We start from the raw sequence: 16,784 nt of genomic DNA, 5'->3' as shown, positions 1-16,784 counted from the left end.
GTTTCGGATATTTGAACTATATTTGAGGCCACTGTAAATTTAGCTGCATAATATATTAATTCTTCTGTTGAACGTTTTGTCTTATTCTTTCGGCATGCTTAGCTCGTTTGTGTTGTTTCTCGTTTTTATTTGTGTTGTGAATTCATGTCTGTGTTATGGTCTTGTATGGTGAAAGGGAAGTTGCTGAAAATAATTTTATAATGGGGGAAAAACAAACTTTTAAATTAGTGTATCATGTTAATGATTCATATACTTTTTCCCCTTCATTTTACTCTCATTATTTTGAGCTTTGAGAAGGGGCAGCTGTATGTTGAAATCTGTGTTTATTTCAGCTGTCATATATTGTGATGTTTAATTCTTACTTTTCATGTGATTGAATAGCTTTTATGATGTTTTTATACTTGGTGTAATGAGACAATCAATAGAGGTTGAGATGTTTGTCACTGTGCTTAATTGTATTTTTCACATTGAAAAGCAGATCAAAACACTTGTAATTCATAACAATCTACTGTTTATTTGCAGTCGAAATGTAACCTTAATTATTCATTATAATGTTTAAATGTAATTTTACAAAGCAAGAACGAATAAACTTATTTTATCATATTATAATTGTGTCTTGTTTAAATTTCATGAAACCTCAAGCATTAAACGGAGATCCAGAGATCAGAGGCAAAGTGCTTCACCATCTCTATTCTATTCTTTCTAGCCAAATTATTAACATGTATCATCAATAATGTGCAATAAACATATATCCACAGTCATTGTAAAATAGGATTATGCGGTTGATTTCAGTTCAACATCTTGACATCACTGAAGAAGTGTTTAATGATGAACAGTCACATTCACTGGCAGTAGAAGGTCATGACGTTCTCCTGGTTTCCTCGTATGAGCAGGACGGGACAGTGGATGCCGTAGCTGAGCACGTCCAGCCAGGACATATAGAGAGAACTGGGACAGGTGACATCAGGGACTGGGAGGGAACTGAAACACACACACAGAGAGAGAGAGATTATATACACACACTCAGGCACGTGCACACATAGACATGAAAGGGGGCTTGAGCACCTGCCCTTTTTATTCCTGGAGAGAAAGTGCCCTTTTTTCTGGGATGCTTTTTTTTTATTTTTGAAAAATAATATATATTTCTGTTTGCACACAGCTTCCCTGTCAAACAAATATATTTATTGAAATATAGTATCTAAATATCAGGTCAGGAGTTCTGAAGTGCTCCCTCTCCCTCTCCCCCGATTGTTTTGCTTCCGCTAAAGAAAATAGTCCGCTCCGTCTCTACGGTTAGAATCCTGTGAGTCCATAGCAACGCTCTGTTTTTCATGGCAACCGTCTGTTATACTCCGCACACGGTCTGTTGGTTATAACTGACCGCATTCTACATTGGAATTAAACCAAGCCATGTAATAAAATAAGTTAATAAAATACGCATATATCACCACCAGGTGATATGCTTTAGTTATTTTGTTTATCCTATTTACCTGCATTTCCCGTTAACATTAAACTTTAAAAATGAAAGTGAAAGTGAAGTGAAAGTGAAAGTGAGATTCAGCCAAGTATGGTGACCCATACTCAGAATTTGTGCTCTGCATTTAACCCATCCGAAATGCACACACACAGAGCAGTGAACACACACACACTGTGAGCACACACCCGGAGCAGTGGGCAGCCATTTATGCTGCGGCGCCCGGGGAGCAGTTGGGGGTTCGATGCCTTGCTCAAGGGCATCTAAGTCGTGGTATTGAAGGTGGAGAGAGAACTGTACATGCACTCCCCCCACCCACAATTCCTGCCGGCCCGGGACTCGAACTCACAACCTTTCGATTGGGAGTCCGACTCTCTAACCATTAGGCCACGACTTCCCCTAATAAAATAGTGAAGTGACATTCAGCCAAGTATGGTGACCCATACTCAGAATTTGTGCTCTGCATTTAACCCATCCGAAATGCACACACACAGAGCAGTGAACACACACACACACACACTGTGAGCATACACCCGGAGCAGTGGGCAGCCATTTTATGCTGCGGCGCCCGGGGAGCAGTTGGGGGTTCGATGCCTTGCTCAAGGGCACCTAAGTCGTGGTATTGAGGGTGGAGAGAGAACTGTACATGCACTCCCCCCACCCCCAATTCCTGCCGGCCCGGGACTCAAACTCACAACCTTTCGATTGGGAGTCCGACTCTCTAACCATTAGGCCACGACTCCCCTGAATAAATAACAATATTTATAAATTAACTATTTAAGTAATTTAACTTTTTTTATTTCCTCGAAACCTTTATAAAATAGTATTCCATACCACCACAAATACATACATGACATTGGCTTTAATTGAATTTTTACTCAATAATTTTTAAGTTTAATTTTAAAGTGTTATGTATTCTGATAACACCAAAATAATTAAAACGATGTAGTGCCTTGTGCAAAAATAAACAAATTTTTAGTAAAATACGCCCCTCTGTTTGATACAGTTATTTAGATTATTCTAAATATTAAGATTTCAGATGAAAAACTGCCATCTGAAATTTCCTTCAATAATGATCATTTTTATCAAGCTTGTATGTTTATGTTCACTTATTTCACATTACTGGCAATGAAAATTACCTATTAATTGTCATTTAAGTAAAATTACTGAACTTAAATACGAGCTTAAAAAAAAAAGCTCATAAGAAAATTTCAGATGAACTCTTCATATATACTTGAAACTAGTAGCATAGAAAATGTGTTCAAAACATGCACATTGTGGAATGGTTTCCTTTGCTGCTCTATAAACCTAGTGAATACTAAGGAGACCATGGTTTCTGTCATCTGATTATTTTGTAGACATCTTTTGAAAATGAAACAATTGCGTGAGTTTGAGGAAGATAAAATTAATTAACTTTTTAAATTATTTTTTTTTAAAGGAAGTCAAGAGTTGAGTTAATATATATATATATATATATATATATATATATATATATATATATATATATATATATATATATATATATGTATATATACTTTTTTGTTTAAAAAAAAAAAAAAAAACTAATTATGAGAAGTGCCCTTTATTTCACTTGAGCCCCTGCCCCTCAACATGTCTGTGCACGTCCCTGTACACACTGGCAGTTACATATTCGCTTAAATGATTGAAATCAGCTTTAAAAGACAAATATAAATTGGGCAACACTTTATAATACTGTTCCGTCATTAATAAATATTTACAGAAGAACACTTGTGTAAGACAATATTAGCACTCTAGTAATCAACAAGAAACTGATTAATGAAATAGTAAAACAATTGTGCTTAATCTAATGTGTTAGTTCACTATAAGTTAATCAGGAACTAATATTTCCCCATAGGTCATAACCTCTAGTGAGTCAAGTATTACCAAATTCTTCAAAAAGAAGTACTATTATTTGGATAAGTATTCTTAAGTGAATAACACAATAACTCTCTAGTAATTACTGAAATCAATGTAAGCTTTTGAGGTTTTTTGTAAGATTCTGGATAGTAATTCCTTATTTGCATTATTTGATTCATTATTAGTGAGTTACTGAAATCTACACTTTAGAATAGTGATGCAAATAATTAATTATTTTTGAAGGATGTAGTAACACTTGAGTCATTACTATCAAAGACCTTGCATATATCTGTATCTCAAAAGCTTACAGTGACGTCAGTCAATATCACGGAGTTATAATGCTTTTCTCTTTAGAATACGGATCCAGATAATTAGTAGTTCCTTTAGAAGGATCTGTGCCATACTGGTGGGTTACCATGATTTTCATTTTAGAATTAATTATATATACATAATTCATATTAATTATTAACCCAGGAGTAGCTCTTAGTAGTTATTTGTAAAAAAATAAAAAATAAAATAAATAAAAGTAGTTACTGATTAGCTAATAGTGTACTACCACTTTCAAGTGCTACATACTTAGTCGTTAATCAGAGTTTATTGTTAGTTAATAATGATTACTAAAATATTATCAGTGCATTAGGTATTTATTCATTAATGACATAACAGTATTCTACGTGTAACGGTAAATTGTGTTAATGTGCGATTTTCCTTTCAAAACTATTTAATTTGATCTTCTCTTTGAAGTTTTCTTACTTTACCTTTTTAAGAATTCCCTGTTTTATTTATTTAGATTTTGTCAATTTTGACTAAAGTATGCATATTAAGAGATTTGCAATGCCAAATTATGACAAATTGTGTGTGATGTCATTCATTTGTCATTTATGTATTGGCTGAACATCATTATAGCATTTAAGTTTAGGCTAAAGTTGAAGTTACTTCAACTAACTGGAGATGAGAAATGTTGAATTTGCAAGTAGTTGAAATTAAGTTTTTATATTATTTATTCCAATGAATGTTTATTTTATTTCAAGTCATGGTTTTATTATGGTTCTAGTTCAAATTAATAACCCTATTCTATACTCACATTACAACCAGAGCAGCGTTAATGGAGTTCTTCTTGATTATCTCATTTAGTCTCACTGTCCTCTGTACCTGAAAATAAAAGACTGATGATTACACATTATTTCCATCAGCTTCACAGAAACTAACTGTTGTCTATAATGCATCATTGCTTTAATACTGAGCAGCTTTACTCATGTTCAAAATGCCACACACTAGCGCACACACACACCTTTGGTTTTATGGCCTCCAGGTCTTTGTCGGACACTTTCCATGGACTCAGTCTCTTGAGCTCATGTACATCTCCTCCAGCCTGTTCTTCACTCAGCCTGAAGGGGGCGATGTATTCCTCATACCGCTGCAAACTACAGGAACAGAGAGGAAGAAAAAAACATGAAAGTTACTACAACTCTGCATGTTTTTATATGCATGTTTATGATTGTGTTTCTCACTTTTTAGCTAGAGGAGGTTTATCCACGTCTGTTATCACAACAATGTCCTCGATCTCCAGTCGGAACCTCTTTAACAGCATCTTCATGCTGCAAAGACAAACATGTTTAAAGAACCAACATTTCTGCACTTCAAAACTAGAAATTTGGTTACAAAAATGATGTTCAGCTGACTCTTTACGGTCGTCCTCCATGGTTTCTCTGCCTCCTAAGATGAACACTCTGAGTTTGCTCTTTTTCCAACGGTTTCTTCTGGTCAACAAATACGGGACTAGAAGAGTCAGACCTGAGAGGGAACAATGGCATTTCACAGTGAGAAAACAATAATGGAAATTGGTTTCAAGGCAGCTGTGTCTTACCTCCATCATCAGAGATCCAGTAGATGTCGATGCTCTTCCTGCCCTGTTTCATCTGAAACACCGATCTGACCTGCTCATTTGAGCCATCGTCAGAAACATCTGGATGGGGAGACAAAAAAGGAACTTCATATGGTCAGATGGTCACATCAAATTAAGCTTAATTGAACCTGAACAGCTCTGTTATTATAATGGCAGCATTGCCATTGGTCTACTGAGTGTCATCAGAACTTAAAGTGTTGATTATAATTGTACAATTTCACAGTGTTTGTCAAATTACATTTATGAGCACAAAAATACATTTGGATGCGTGTCTCACCTGAATTCCTATCAGTCTCATCCTTTTCAGACTGCGGGACTTCGTCTGCGTCAAATGCCGGGTTGTCAATTGCAGATGATCTGCCTTCAGACACAACAATCCCACATCTGACTTAATTTTACGTCTCCAAACTGCAGTTTTGACCCATTTTGAAGTCGTCATACTGTATAAAACACACACCTGCACTGTGCAAATCATCCATTACATCCAGTCCGTCCATCATTCTCAGAATCGCGATGCCGTAGCTAGAGTCGAATGCGTCGCTGAACAGGAAACATTAAACAACGTTTTAAGCAACCGATTCACTGACATTTGTGAACAAAAACAGCAGCCCACCTGATGGTGTCAACATAGTCCTGTAAGCTCTCCGGTTTACTTTCCTGCCAGTTCATCTTGTATCCCAAAACCAGAGTGTTGGGTTTAAGTTTACCTAGACCTGAAGCCTAGAAGGATGATTGACGAGAAGAGCAAAGACTCTGTGAAACGTATGAAATGAGAAGAAGCGGATGTGAAGCTATTGACGGTCGTACCTGCATGAGATGATGTGCGCCCTCTTTCAGACTGTCAGCGGTGAAGGATGTATAGAAAGAGCGAACTTTCCTCTGATTCAGCCAGTCCACCAGCAAATCAGTGCTGTGCTGTGGAAAACTGGACTTCTCATCCTCCTGAAAGCATAAGAGAGTGAGAACTGCCTTCACATCACAGGTTTCTAAAGAAACAAGTTACGTCCTTTAGCAAGAAAGCATTAAGTTGCCAGTTTATCTGAATAAGATGAACATCTCGTACCATGATAATATTCCCGCAGATCATCAGGCTGATGTTTTTGGTGAAAGTTCCCACAAAGTCCACCAGAGCGGGACGAAAGTTCGGAGGGCCAGTCAGAACGAGACACTGAGGCCTAAGAGAGATTTTATACATGAGTGGCTAGTGTATTGTGAGCTGAAGCAGTGAGTTTTGGTAAAAACTCTCACCTGAAGTTTTTGACGTGGTCTTCAACACCAGACAGAGACATCGAGAAGGACAAAGCCATGTTGTAGAAACCCGCCTGATAAGACGTGCCCCAGTTCACATCTGGACACATAATCAGATAAGACAACAGTCCGTACATTACATTTTTTAATTTGGTTATAATTTTCACCATTTACTCACGAGGTTTTTTATAGGTGACGTAGCCTAAGAGACAGAGAACAATAGCAAAAGTTACAAGAGCGGCCCACCACGTGAACAAAAACATGAGGACGAAAGACAAGAACGCAGCAAACAGAGATGTCCATGGATTGAAGTAACGATACTGCGGCCGCCAACCTGTGAGAGACAATAAACAGGATTGTTAAACACCGATGATGGACTGAATTACAGAATGATAATCTGATTCTCACCAGGTGATTTGGTGACCGATGCGTGGAAGCAGCTGAAGTTGATGAGTCCATAAGAGCAAAGGAAGAAGTTGGAGATCAGAGGAGCGATTGTGTTCAGGTCACCTGAAAAGATCACAATTACACCAAATGTTGACATGTCTGGAGAGAGAAACTGTGCTGGAGGAGATCCAGGACTCACCGATGAGGATGAAAGCCAAAGCAATGATGAACATGAGCATGTAGCCTCGCAGAGGCTCGTTGTTTTTACCATAGCCTTTCCCAAAGAAGCCGATGTAGGGGTAGATGTTATCATTACACAAACACTGGGACAATAACACACAAAACATTAGAATGAAATGTGTTTTGAATAAATAGCATTACCCTCAGAACAGCCACACCATCTACCTGGAAAATTTTAGGAGCAGAAACCAAGAAACCCAGCGCTGATGACAAGGTGGCGGCAAAGATCCCTATGGTGATCAAATGGCCAGATCCTGAAACTGTGGCAAGAATCTGGAGAAAAATAGTATCCAAAAGCTAAAATATACTATTTTGAGCCACATTTGTGTAGCTTTAAGAACTAAGTTAGAAAAGTACATTGTTAGCAATGCCATGGTCATGGGTTTGATGGGTCTGATGGAATTATATGAAAGTAAAATCTAGTCCAGCTGTCAGAATTCACAAAATGTGAAAACTGTGTTTTTGCTAACAAGGCCGATGTTCTTACCTGGAAATGGTTTGCCAGTCCAAAGTTACATGTGCGGTTCTGCTCACACTCGTCAAAATTCCAGCCAAATTTACAGCCCAAACCACTGCAGTGGTTCGAAGAATTGAGCGCTAAGCTATCGTTCAAACTTCCAGAAGCATCTCTAACAACAGTTGCAGCTGAGGGAGAAGAGAGGAAAGTGCCTTAGCGAGCAGTTTATTAATAAGACACACATTTCATGTCATCAGAGTTTAAGATATGGAACATCGTGACAGAAATATGCCTGATAATATTAGTTGTTTTGTATTTTTTAATAATTGGCAATGGCCTCTACATTACTCTTTATAGCTGATGGTTTCGGAAAAGTTGCCAATAATTGGAAGCTAACATTCCCATATAACATTCCCATTCCACTTTTGTTTTTGCCCCCATTTTTCATGAGCTGAACTCAGAAAGAGCTTTACTGCCAAGTATGCTTGCGCATACAAGGAATTTGTTTTAGTGACATAAGCTTCCAGTACACAGAGACAACAACACACATACAAAAAAAAAGGAGAATTACAAATTGGCAAATAAATAAGTGTATAAATAATTGTGCTATAAATATAAACTCGGTGATCTAAGTCTTTATCTATGTACACAAAAGGCCTATTTCTCTCAAATATTGTTCACAATTCTGTCTAAAACCAGTCAGTATCTGGTGAGACCACCAATTGCCTCATGCAGTGCAACACATCTTCTTGAAACATGGGGCCATGCATTGTCATTCTGCAACATGAGGTGATGGTCATGGATGAATGGCACAACAATGGGCCTCAGGATCTCGTCATGGTATCTCTGTGTATTCAAAATGTCATCAGTTAAATGCACCTGTGTTCACTGTCCATAACATACGCCTGCCCATACCATAACCCCACTGCCACCATGGGCCACTCGATCCATGACATTGACATCAGCAAACCGCTCATCCAAACAATGCCATACACACTGTCTGTCATCTGCCCTGTACAGTGAAAACCGGGATTCATTCGCAAAGAGAACACCTCTCTAAAGTGCCAGATGCCATCAAATGTGAACATTTGCCAACTGAAGTCAGGTCGAGACATCGATGAGGATGACGAGCATGCTGATGAGCTTCCCTTAGATGGTTTCTGACAGTTTGTGCAAAGATTATTTGGTTATGCAAACTGATTGTTGCAGCAGCTGTCCGGGTGGCTGGTCTCAGATGATCTTGGTGGTGAAGATGCTGTATGTGGAGGTCCTGGGCTGGTGTGGTGACACGTGATCCGCGGTTGTGAGGCCGGTTGGATTCTCTGTAATGCATTTGGAGACAGGCTTATGGTAGAGAAATGAACATTCAATTCACGGGCAACAGCTCAGGTGGACATTCTTGCAGTCAGCATGGCAACTGCACGCTCCCTCAAAACTTGCAACATCTGTGGCATTGTGCTGTGTGATAAAACTGCAGATTTTAGAGTGGCCTTTTATTGTGGCCAGCCTAAGGCACACCTATGCAATAATCATGCTGTCTAATCACCATCTTGATATGCCACACCTGTGAGGTGGATGGATTACCTTGGCAAAGGAGAAGTGCTCACTAACACAGATTTAGACAGATCTGTGAACAATATTTGAGAGAAATGGGCCTTGTACATAGAAAAAGACTTAGATCTTTGAGTTCAGCTATTTTTTACAGAAACATTTTTTTTTTAAAATAAATAAATGATAAAATCTAACTAATTCCCAAAATGTTCTAGGTGCCAAAATTCAGAAACAATTAATTTTTATTAAGTTCCAATTATGTTTTTCACTTTATTTATTTATTTATTTTAATAGTGTGATAGCATCAGTCACACTCTAAGATATCAGCATTAGCCATTAAAATAAATAAATAAATACAAATCAATCAATCATTGATGGTTGACATCTAATGTCTGATCTCACCAACAGTGATTAAGATCAATAAATAGCTCAAGGTGGTCCAGAATATGGCCAGAAGGGTCCCTTTAGGAATCCCACCCGATGGATCCTGGAATAACACAGACATACACATAATTTCTGTAGCATTTGAAAGGCACATCAACTTAAGCACAAAATAGGGGTGGTGTTGGCGCAGTGGATAAGACACATGCCTTTGGCATGAGAGACCCAGGTTCGAATCCACTGTGAGACACCAATGTGTCCCTGAGCAAGACACTTAACCCCTAGTTGCTCCAGAGGCATGCGACCTCTGACATATATAGCAATTGTAAGTCGCTTTGGATAAAAGCGTCAGCTAAATGAATAAATGTAAGCAATAGCAAGATAACCTTGAGATCTCCACAGATGTTGACTCCAGACAGAATTCCTGTGGCAGAAGGGAAGAAGATGGAAAACATCCTGAAGAAAGATCCATCTTTGCGGAAGGAAGGCAGCAGATTATCCACGAAAATCTCAGCTTTGAGGAAAAACAGCTGGTTAGATTTGGCTGTTGCTTCACCAAGTGCTCTGGCTGGTGGACCACCATCACTCGATGAAGTCATAATTATGGGATAAAAAGTTGAAGTAAAGATTGAAAAATTGAGGTAAAGATAATTTAAGGGGATTAAAAGTAATGACTATGAGAAGTCAAATAATGACATGTGGATACAATTCTAAACTATGAATACTAAGTCATAATTGAGAGACATAAGGTAAACATAATGAAATAATTATTTGTTCGATAAAAAGTCAAAATTATGAGAACATAGAACATACTAAGTCATAATTGGGATGTTAAAAGTCAACATAAGTTACAATTATGGCAAAATGATAATTATGTGAAAGAAAAGTGAAAATGAACATATACTAAGTTAATGATGAGATAAGTTAAACATTGTGACACTAAGTCATAATTGAAAAGTCAATTATGAGAAGTAAAAAATGACAAAAAGTGTCATGATTGTGAGGAAAAAGTCTGAATCATGACATACTTACATAAAAAAATGTATTAAATAATTATGCATTTTTATTTCAGAATTCTGATTTAATGTCATCATATTTACTTATGTTTTAATAATGATTTCTCAGGTTTATTGGATGCATTTGAGGCTGTATTAGATCCGGATCTCGTGTACTCACCACGGTAGCCGAAACATCCCATAGCCTGCTTCTCTATGCCGGGGGGAATGAACGTCCCTACAAAATAATTAACTAAGGAGAGCAAGAGTGCGATGAAGAACAGGATCTGAGCCTGTGGTGGGGCGAAAACCAAGAATAATAATAGCAAGTATGCATGTCAAACGATACAGTACTGGGAAATTAGCAAAAACCAAAGCAGAGGACCTTACCTTTGCCTCCCAAGCCATGCCACCAAATGTGATGCAGAGCAGGAGGACGACAGTAATCGTCCCAATGATCCTCACGTCATTGACATCGTCCACCATCTGAGCACTATTGTCCTGAAAAGAGAGAAAACGATTGTGAGTGAGATATTAAAAACAGTCAAGTCACATATTGAAAGTGCTTGTATGGAATACATTTTTCAAGCAGCTCTCTGAAATTCCAACAACCTGACTATTAATACATTTATTTGTGAGTATGTCTCACTTTAAGAACATCTCTGACGGTCTCGGCGAACCCCACTGTGTTGAGAGAACAGGCGAGAGCATTAGCAAATGCAAAGAGCAAACCGATGGGCGCTCCGAGCTCCGGACCCAGACTCCGAGAGATCATGAAGTATGTGCCACCTGGAGGAAAGATCACTTTAAAAAAAATACTGCACAGACTACAAGTGTTTAAAACAAATAAAAGCAGTGCATTTCTTCCACAGTTTTACTTCTCAGGTAAACACATTTTGAATACGTTTATAATTTTTTACATGCAAAACAAGACATGATTCTGATTAAAACCAACATGAAATCTAATAAAACCCATGGCTGCTCTTGTGGTGAACAGTTCATTTCTCTCACCAGAGTAGACCTTCCCGTTAGTGGAGATGGCAGACACTGAGGTTGCTGTAATCGTTGTGATGGTGACAGACATGAGGATGATGACGCAGGTCAGAACTGCAAACAAAAATTACGAATTTAAGGAATTCCTGCGGCACATATGTACAATGTCTCTAGATAAAGCCTAAAATAATTAAGTGAGGTAGGATTCAATTGACAGTTTAAAAGTCTTACAAGTGACTTTAACTGAATTTAGGATAATTACTGGCTTAAATATAGCAGATGGAGGATGGACTCACTGATTCCAGCTTGAGACGTGATCCACGGCAGCCGCAGGTACATAATGACTCCCCAGATGTTCAACATACAGCGGATCTGATATGAAAACACAAAACTGACTTTGATTAAAGAATTTATACAATTTATATTTTGAAGTATTCTCAAGTAAATTGCGTATAGATAATGCTAAATAACAACGTTTCAATGCTTCTTTCTCACCATGACTCCCAGAACCCATCCAAAGCGAACAAGCTTGACTTTGGGCCGTCCGTCGTCCTCTGGTGGTGGAGGAAGATCATCAGGATCCGGCTGTTGACAGAAATATACAGAGAATCAACATCAAAATCAAAAGTGTTGCCATATAAGCAGTACTCTTAGTGTGCAGTATTCATTCAGACTCACTTGTATGTGCTTATGAACTTAATTAGTACGTCCATAGAGATTACCACTTCTGGAGTTTTACTTACTGGTTTGCGCAGAACATCCAGTGACGGTCTGTTGCTTTTTATACGTCCCGACCATGTGTCTTTGGCATAAAATTCATATTTTGGCACGGGGTCCATCGGGTTGTAGAATGACATTTTTCCCTTGTCCTTTTCTTTCTCGTAATCAACCTCTCCCATATCCACGCTAACACCTTGAGGCGAGATGTTGCTGTCTCCTGAACTGAATTTTCCGATTCGAGCAATATATCTGCTCATTGTGGATTCGGTAGGAGCTTTGCCTGTGAATTTCCTTCGCTTCCTGCTTCAATCCTTGTGAAGATCACAGAATGATTCCTCAGATCCAGAGAAATCACATCAGGCAATCACAGCGTGCTCCAGCCAGCCTGACCTTCCTCGGCTATCAGGAAATGAGTTGTGTTTTCTTTTATACCTTGACTGAGCCTTCTCACATACACCCACAAAAACACATTATTATACATAGACATTGCTGCAGAGCCATGACTGAAGGCTATTTGTATTGTGTTCTCATGCTATCTTTAAAATCTTGTTTGGAAATATTAAACTGGCTTCGCATAAATCTGTCAAACAGAGACTTTGTCTGCCACAAGCAAAACTCTTATACTCAGTCATGTAGAAAAAAACTGATTAATATAAAACTAGTCAACATTTCAAGCATGCAATTTGGCCATCCGAAGATCAGATCTCCTTCACCCAAAGTCACCATCATAAATTAAATGATTACAGATTATGCTGATGAGCTGACGGATGGAGAGTTTACTGGTCTGAGTGTTTTTCATGAATACATAGTGATTGGATTGGCCTGGAAATTAATCATATAGCTGGGGTTATTCATGCTTTAAAGATTAAAGTTTGTCCAGCTGTTGTCAGAGCAGCATCCAACATCTCAAACCCGCTCACACACCTCAAAACTTGCAGGAAAGAAAGAGACACAAATGAGATTTTCGTCTCAAATAAAATGTTTAAGTTCAGTTCAGTTGACCTCTGATGACAGACTTCGGTCTCTCTGCAAACCTGAGACATTGTTGACATCTCTACTGAAAGAGGAAGCACATGTGAGATTATTGCTTTCATCTGAGAAGGAGGAAACTCTAGAAACAATTTGAACAGTTTACCATAAAGACCCACAATACATTAACAACATGCAGGGCTGAACTGTATTCTCAGGACAAGAATTGTGTTCATGAATGTCAAATCAGGGCAAGTCTCATGTATCTTGTAAGTTTTATGAATTCATTAATACAGTACAATTTATGTTGACCAAAATAATGTTTTGTTGTGTAGTATTCAAAACCTACCAATGAGCTGGTTGATGAGGGTTTGTGTTAATCAGTGAAGACAGGTCAGATTGGTTACTGCGAGCCAAAAACTCCAGTGAAAGAAATGCTTCAAAGGTGAAACTATATAGTGTGACTGTTTAGCAAGACTTTGTGTTGAGAGGAGGGTTTGGAGGTTTAAAAAAAAAGCAAGTTGAAGGAAAATATTTGTGTTTGTAATTTTGGGGAAAAGACTGAATTTATTATTATAATTTTTTTAGAGTGTGATATCAGATGGGGTGGAATTTATCAAAGAAGGAAAATCTAAATCAACTGCTTTATTTCTCGATTGTGATTTGAATAAACACCACATAGCTATAAAGGCTTCCCTTTTCCACCAGCCTCTCAAACTGCTATCAGTGGAGTTCAAGTTTGTTCAAATGTTTGGGACCTAACATATGATCATTTGATGAGAAATGTTTCAGCTCATATTGAGACCCTTGATGACTTATCTGGGCAAACCTGATTACAATCAGAGACAGTGAGTTTTCTTCTGAAACTCTAGAGAAAACACCTGTGATTTCTGGGGTCTTTTAAAGAAGAAAGATCTGAAAACTTGTAATATGTCTCAATTTGGCATTTGCTTCTGTCTAAGGAAAAACAGTTGAGATATTAAAGAGATGATGTTTCCAAATTGCTTTAGATGGACACCAGTCTTAGAATTGATTATTCAATAACAATCTGTTTATTTTAATTTGGCCTAGTATTAAATGTGTTGTAAACTGAGTCTGGATATTTCCAAGGTTTCTTCCTCCCAAAACACTGAAGGGCGTTTTTACAATGCTTACTAATACTTCCCCCTATAAAAACACTATATAAAACAATTTAACTGAACTGAAACTCTGTATCAGTGAAAAAAGGGTTCATTATGACAGCACATAAAACTTCATAGCAAGATAATAAATGTCATGAAAATGTACTTGAGAACATTTCCATAATGATTTGATTTTTCTCATATGGAATTACTGTAAAGAAACCTTGTTGTTTTCAAGTGAAAGGTGATGATTTGAACTGGCAATACCCAGCTTTTGTGCGTCATCTGAAATCTGCTACTATTGTTTAGTGCTCCAATCTTTTTGTTGACGTGGGTTTTTTTGTGAACGTGAACCTGCTTCATCACGATCTTTCCAACTATCTATACAGCCGTGTTTAGTAAACACACCCACATCCTCATCTAACCAATCAGATCTTGGCATGGTGGTGTTTAATGGAACCATCATGCTTTTCATGAGGGCAAAACATGGATGGCCAAAGGATATGTAATTTATAGTGTGGATATCGGCCAATCAGTTCCATTCCTAGAATTTAGATTTCAAAGAGCACTTGAGTCAACAATCAGAACGGGCCGAAAGAACACAATAAATCTTTTCCACAGTTTATACAAGTTTCAAGGAACCGTGTGCCATAAAAAGTTCATAAAAGGTTATTTTTATGAACAGTAAACTTTTTTGTCATTTATTGGAACACATAACCCATTTGGGTGGGCTTGTCCACTTTATGTACTCAGGTCTCTTGTGTAATTGACCTTGGTTTTCAAAGCATGTTCAAATGCAAGGAAAAGTACCAAACAAGAAATGATGTGCTGCATGTACAGAACATTTTCATAAATGAGTCTTAAACTTAAAAAATGTAGGAGGAAAAAAGTTCTTTATAAAATGCTGGTGTTTAATGGTTCATTTGTTGGCTAATATTAACAAGCATTCAGACGGCTGTGTAAACACACAGTTAATGCTTATCTTCTTTCCCATCTAAATAGTGCAAATAGATTATAACTATCAGGTGGATACATGATGATTTTTCTTAATTTTATGATAATTTTAATGTTTCATGAATAAATACGCTGAGTTCAGAAACAGCGTGACTGGACTAAATAAGAATAATTTGAACCATTCTGAAAAAGTGCATGTCTACTTTGTGATAAACAGAGGAAAAATGTTATCAAATGAAATCAGCCTGCTGGGTTACTGGTATCATGCAGCACTGAGGCTTCTGGAAAAGAAATCCCTGATGAAAGCATGTTTCTTAGTCATCGCATGTAATTAAAAACATAATTTATCTCTAAAAAAATATATATATTAACATTACTGCATAATTATACATGCAGTTTTCAGAACTTGATTACATGGAAAAAATAACTTAAATTATATAGAATAAATATATATATATATATATAACTCAATCATAAATATGAAACAATAAATAAAGAAAAAAAAAATAATCACATATTATTTGATATTATTTGACTTGCCAAATAATTGTGATAGCATTTAGCCTTAAAACGTTGGATCTGGGTGCCAGGTGTAAAAACCACAACAATTATGAACAAATTCATCACTGAAGACACTTCATATAGGAATAACACTTAATCAGTTCTTTTATAGGAAACAAATAGGATAAGGAACAACAAGAGTTGATTCAAAAAGATGTATTTTAAAGCTTAATTCCAATCATATTACACATCTCAACACAATACTTCATATTCAACACACACACACACACACTCTCTCACACACACACACACACACACACACACACACACACACACACACACACATAGATAAATACAAATAAAATAATAGGTCACATAAAATTCCAGGCCATTTACCTTTTAAATACCTTACAACAATAATAAACTAGTGATAAATGAATCAGCAAATAATTGAATTCATACAATTAAATGTAATGCAATAAATCATATGCAGGAAAATCTTCATATGGATCTAAAAATTCAAAAGGAGAAAGGGAAAAAAAACTACTTTTTTTTAACTCCTATACAAATATACTATTTTAACACAATAACAATATTTCAGCCAACTTTCATTCTTAAACCCAAGCAAAATGGTTAATTTTACTGTTGCTTTACATTAATTTGCTTACCGTGTCACTCATTGATAAACTAAACCTAAAAAAAAATTAAATCACTAAATATTTACAAAATAAATTGACAACTCGAGTGGCAAAATAAAGACCCTAAACAAATACATCTGTCATACTCACTGAATGTATCTCATTTGTGCAAGCCTCATTTCATTGGCTTTGTAATAATTTTGAATCTAATCTAATCTGATCTAAAAATGAACAGTAACTTTGTAATAGTTTGACTACTGATCTGAACCCAGAGCAGCAGACTGTGACCTCTCTGTAAAGGCTGCAGGTCTATCGAAATGAGATCTACTGGCCCAGAACCTATAATTAGCATGTTGTTGACTTCAGGGAAA

At 37.1% G+C, this 16,784-nt stretch overlaps 1 protein-coding gene across 1 annotated transcript; it reads right to left on the bottom strand.

The window, feature by feature from the left end:
• Positions 1-817: 817 nt before the first annotated feature.
• On the bottom strand, positions 818-12,633 carry LOC132100376 (solute carrier family 12 member 3-like). Its single transcript, XM_059505804.1, has 26 exons — positions 12,254-12,633; positions 12,006-12,095; positions 11,807-11,882; positions 11,529-11,624; positions 11,167-11,306; positions 10,908-11,018; positions 10,699-10,810; positions 9,909-10,036; positions 9,544-9,628; positions 7,621-7,778; positions 7,299-7,406; positions 7,093-7,216; positions 6,915-7,016; positions 6,685-6,840; positions 6,507-6,606; positions 6,322-6,433; positions 6,066-6,200; positions 5,872-5,978; positions 5,716-5,798; positions 5,536-5,619; positions 5,220-5,318; positions 5,035-5,146; positions 4,864-4,950; positions 4,644-4,776; positions 4,437-4,504; positions 818-981 (listed from the first exon to the last, which is right to left on the bottom strand). The coding sequence occupies exons 1-26, from the start codon at positions 12,485-12,487 to the stop codon at positions 843-845; spliced, it is 2,979 nt and encodes a 992-aa protein (XP_059361787.1). The 5' UTR covers positions 12,488-12,633; the 3' UTR covers positions 818-842.
• Positions 12,634-16,784: the final 4,151 nt, after the last annotated feature.

The sequence above is a fragment of the Carassius carassius genome, chromosome 2 (genome assembly GCF_963082965.1).
Source record: "Carassius carassius chromosome 2, fCarCar2.1, whole genome shotgun sequence".
NCBI classification, from domain to species: domain Eukaryota; kingdom Metazoa; phylum Chordata; class Actinopteri; order Cypriniformes; family Cyprinidae; genus Carassius; species Carassius carassius.
This window is presented reverse-complemented; position numbering and strand designations above follow the sequence as displayed.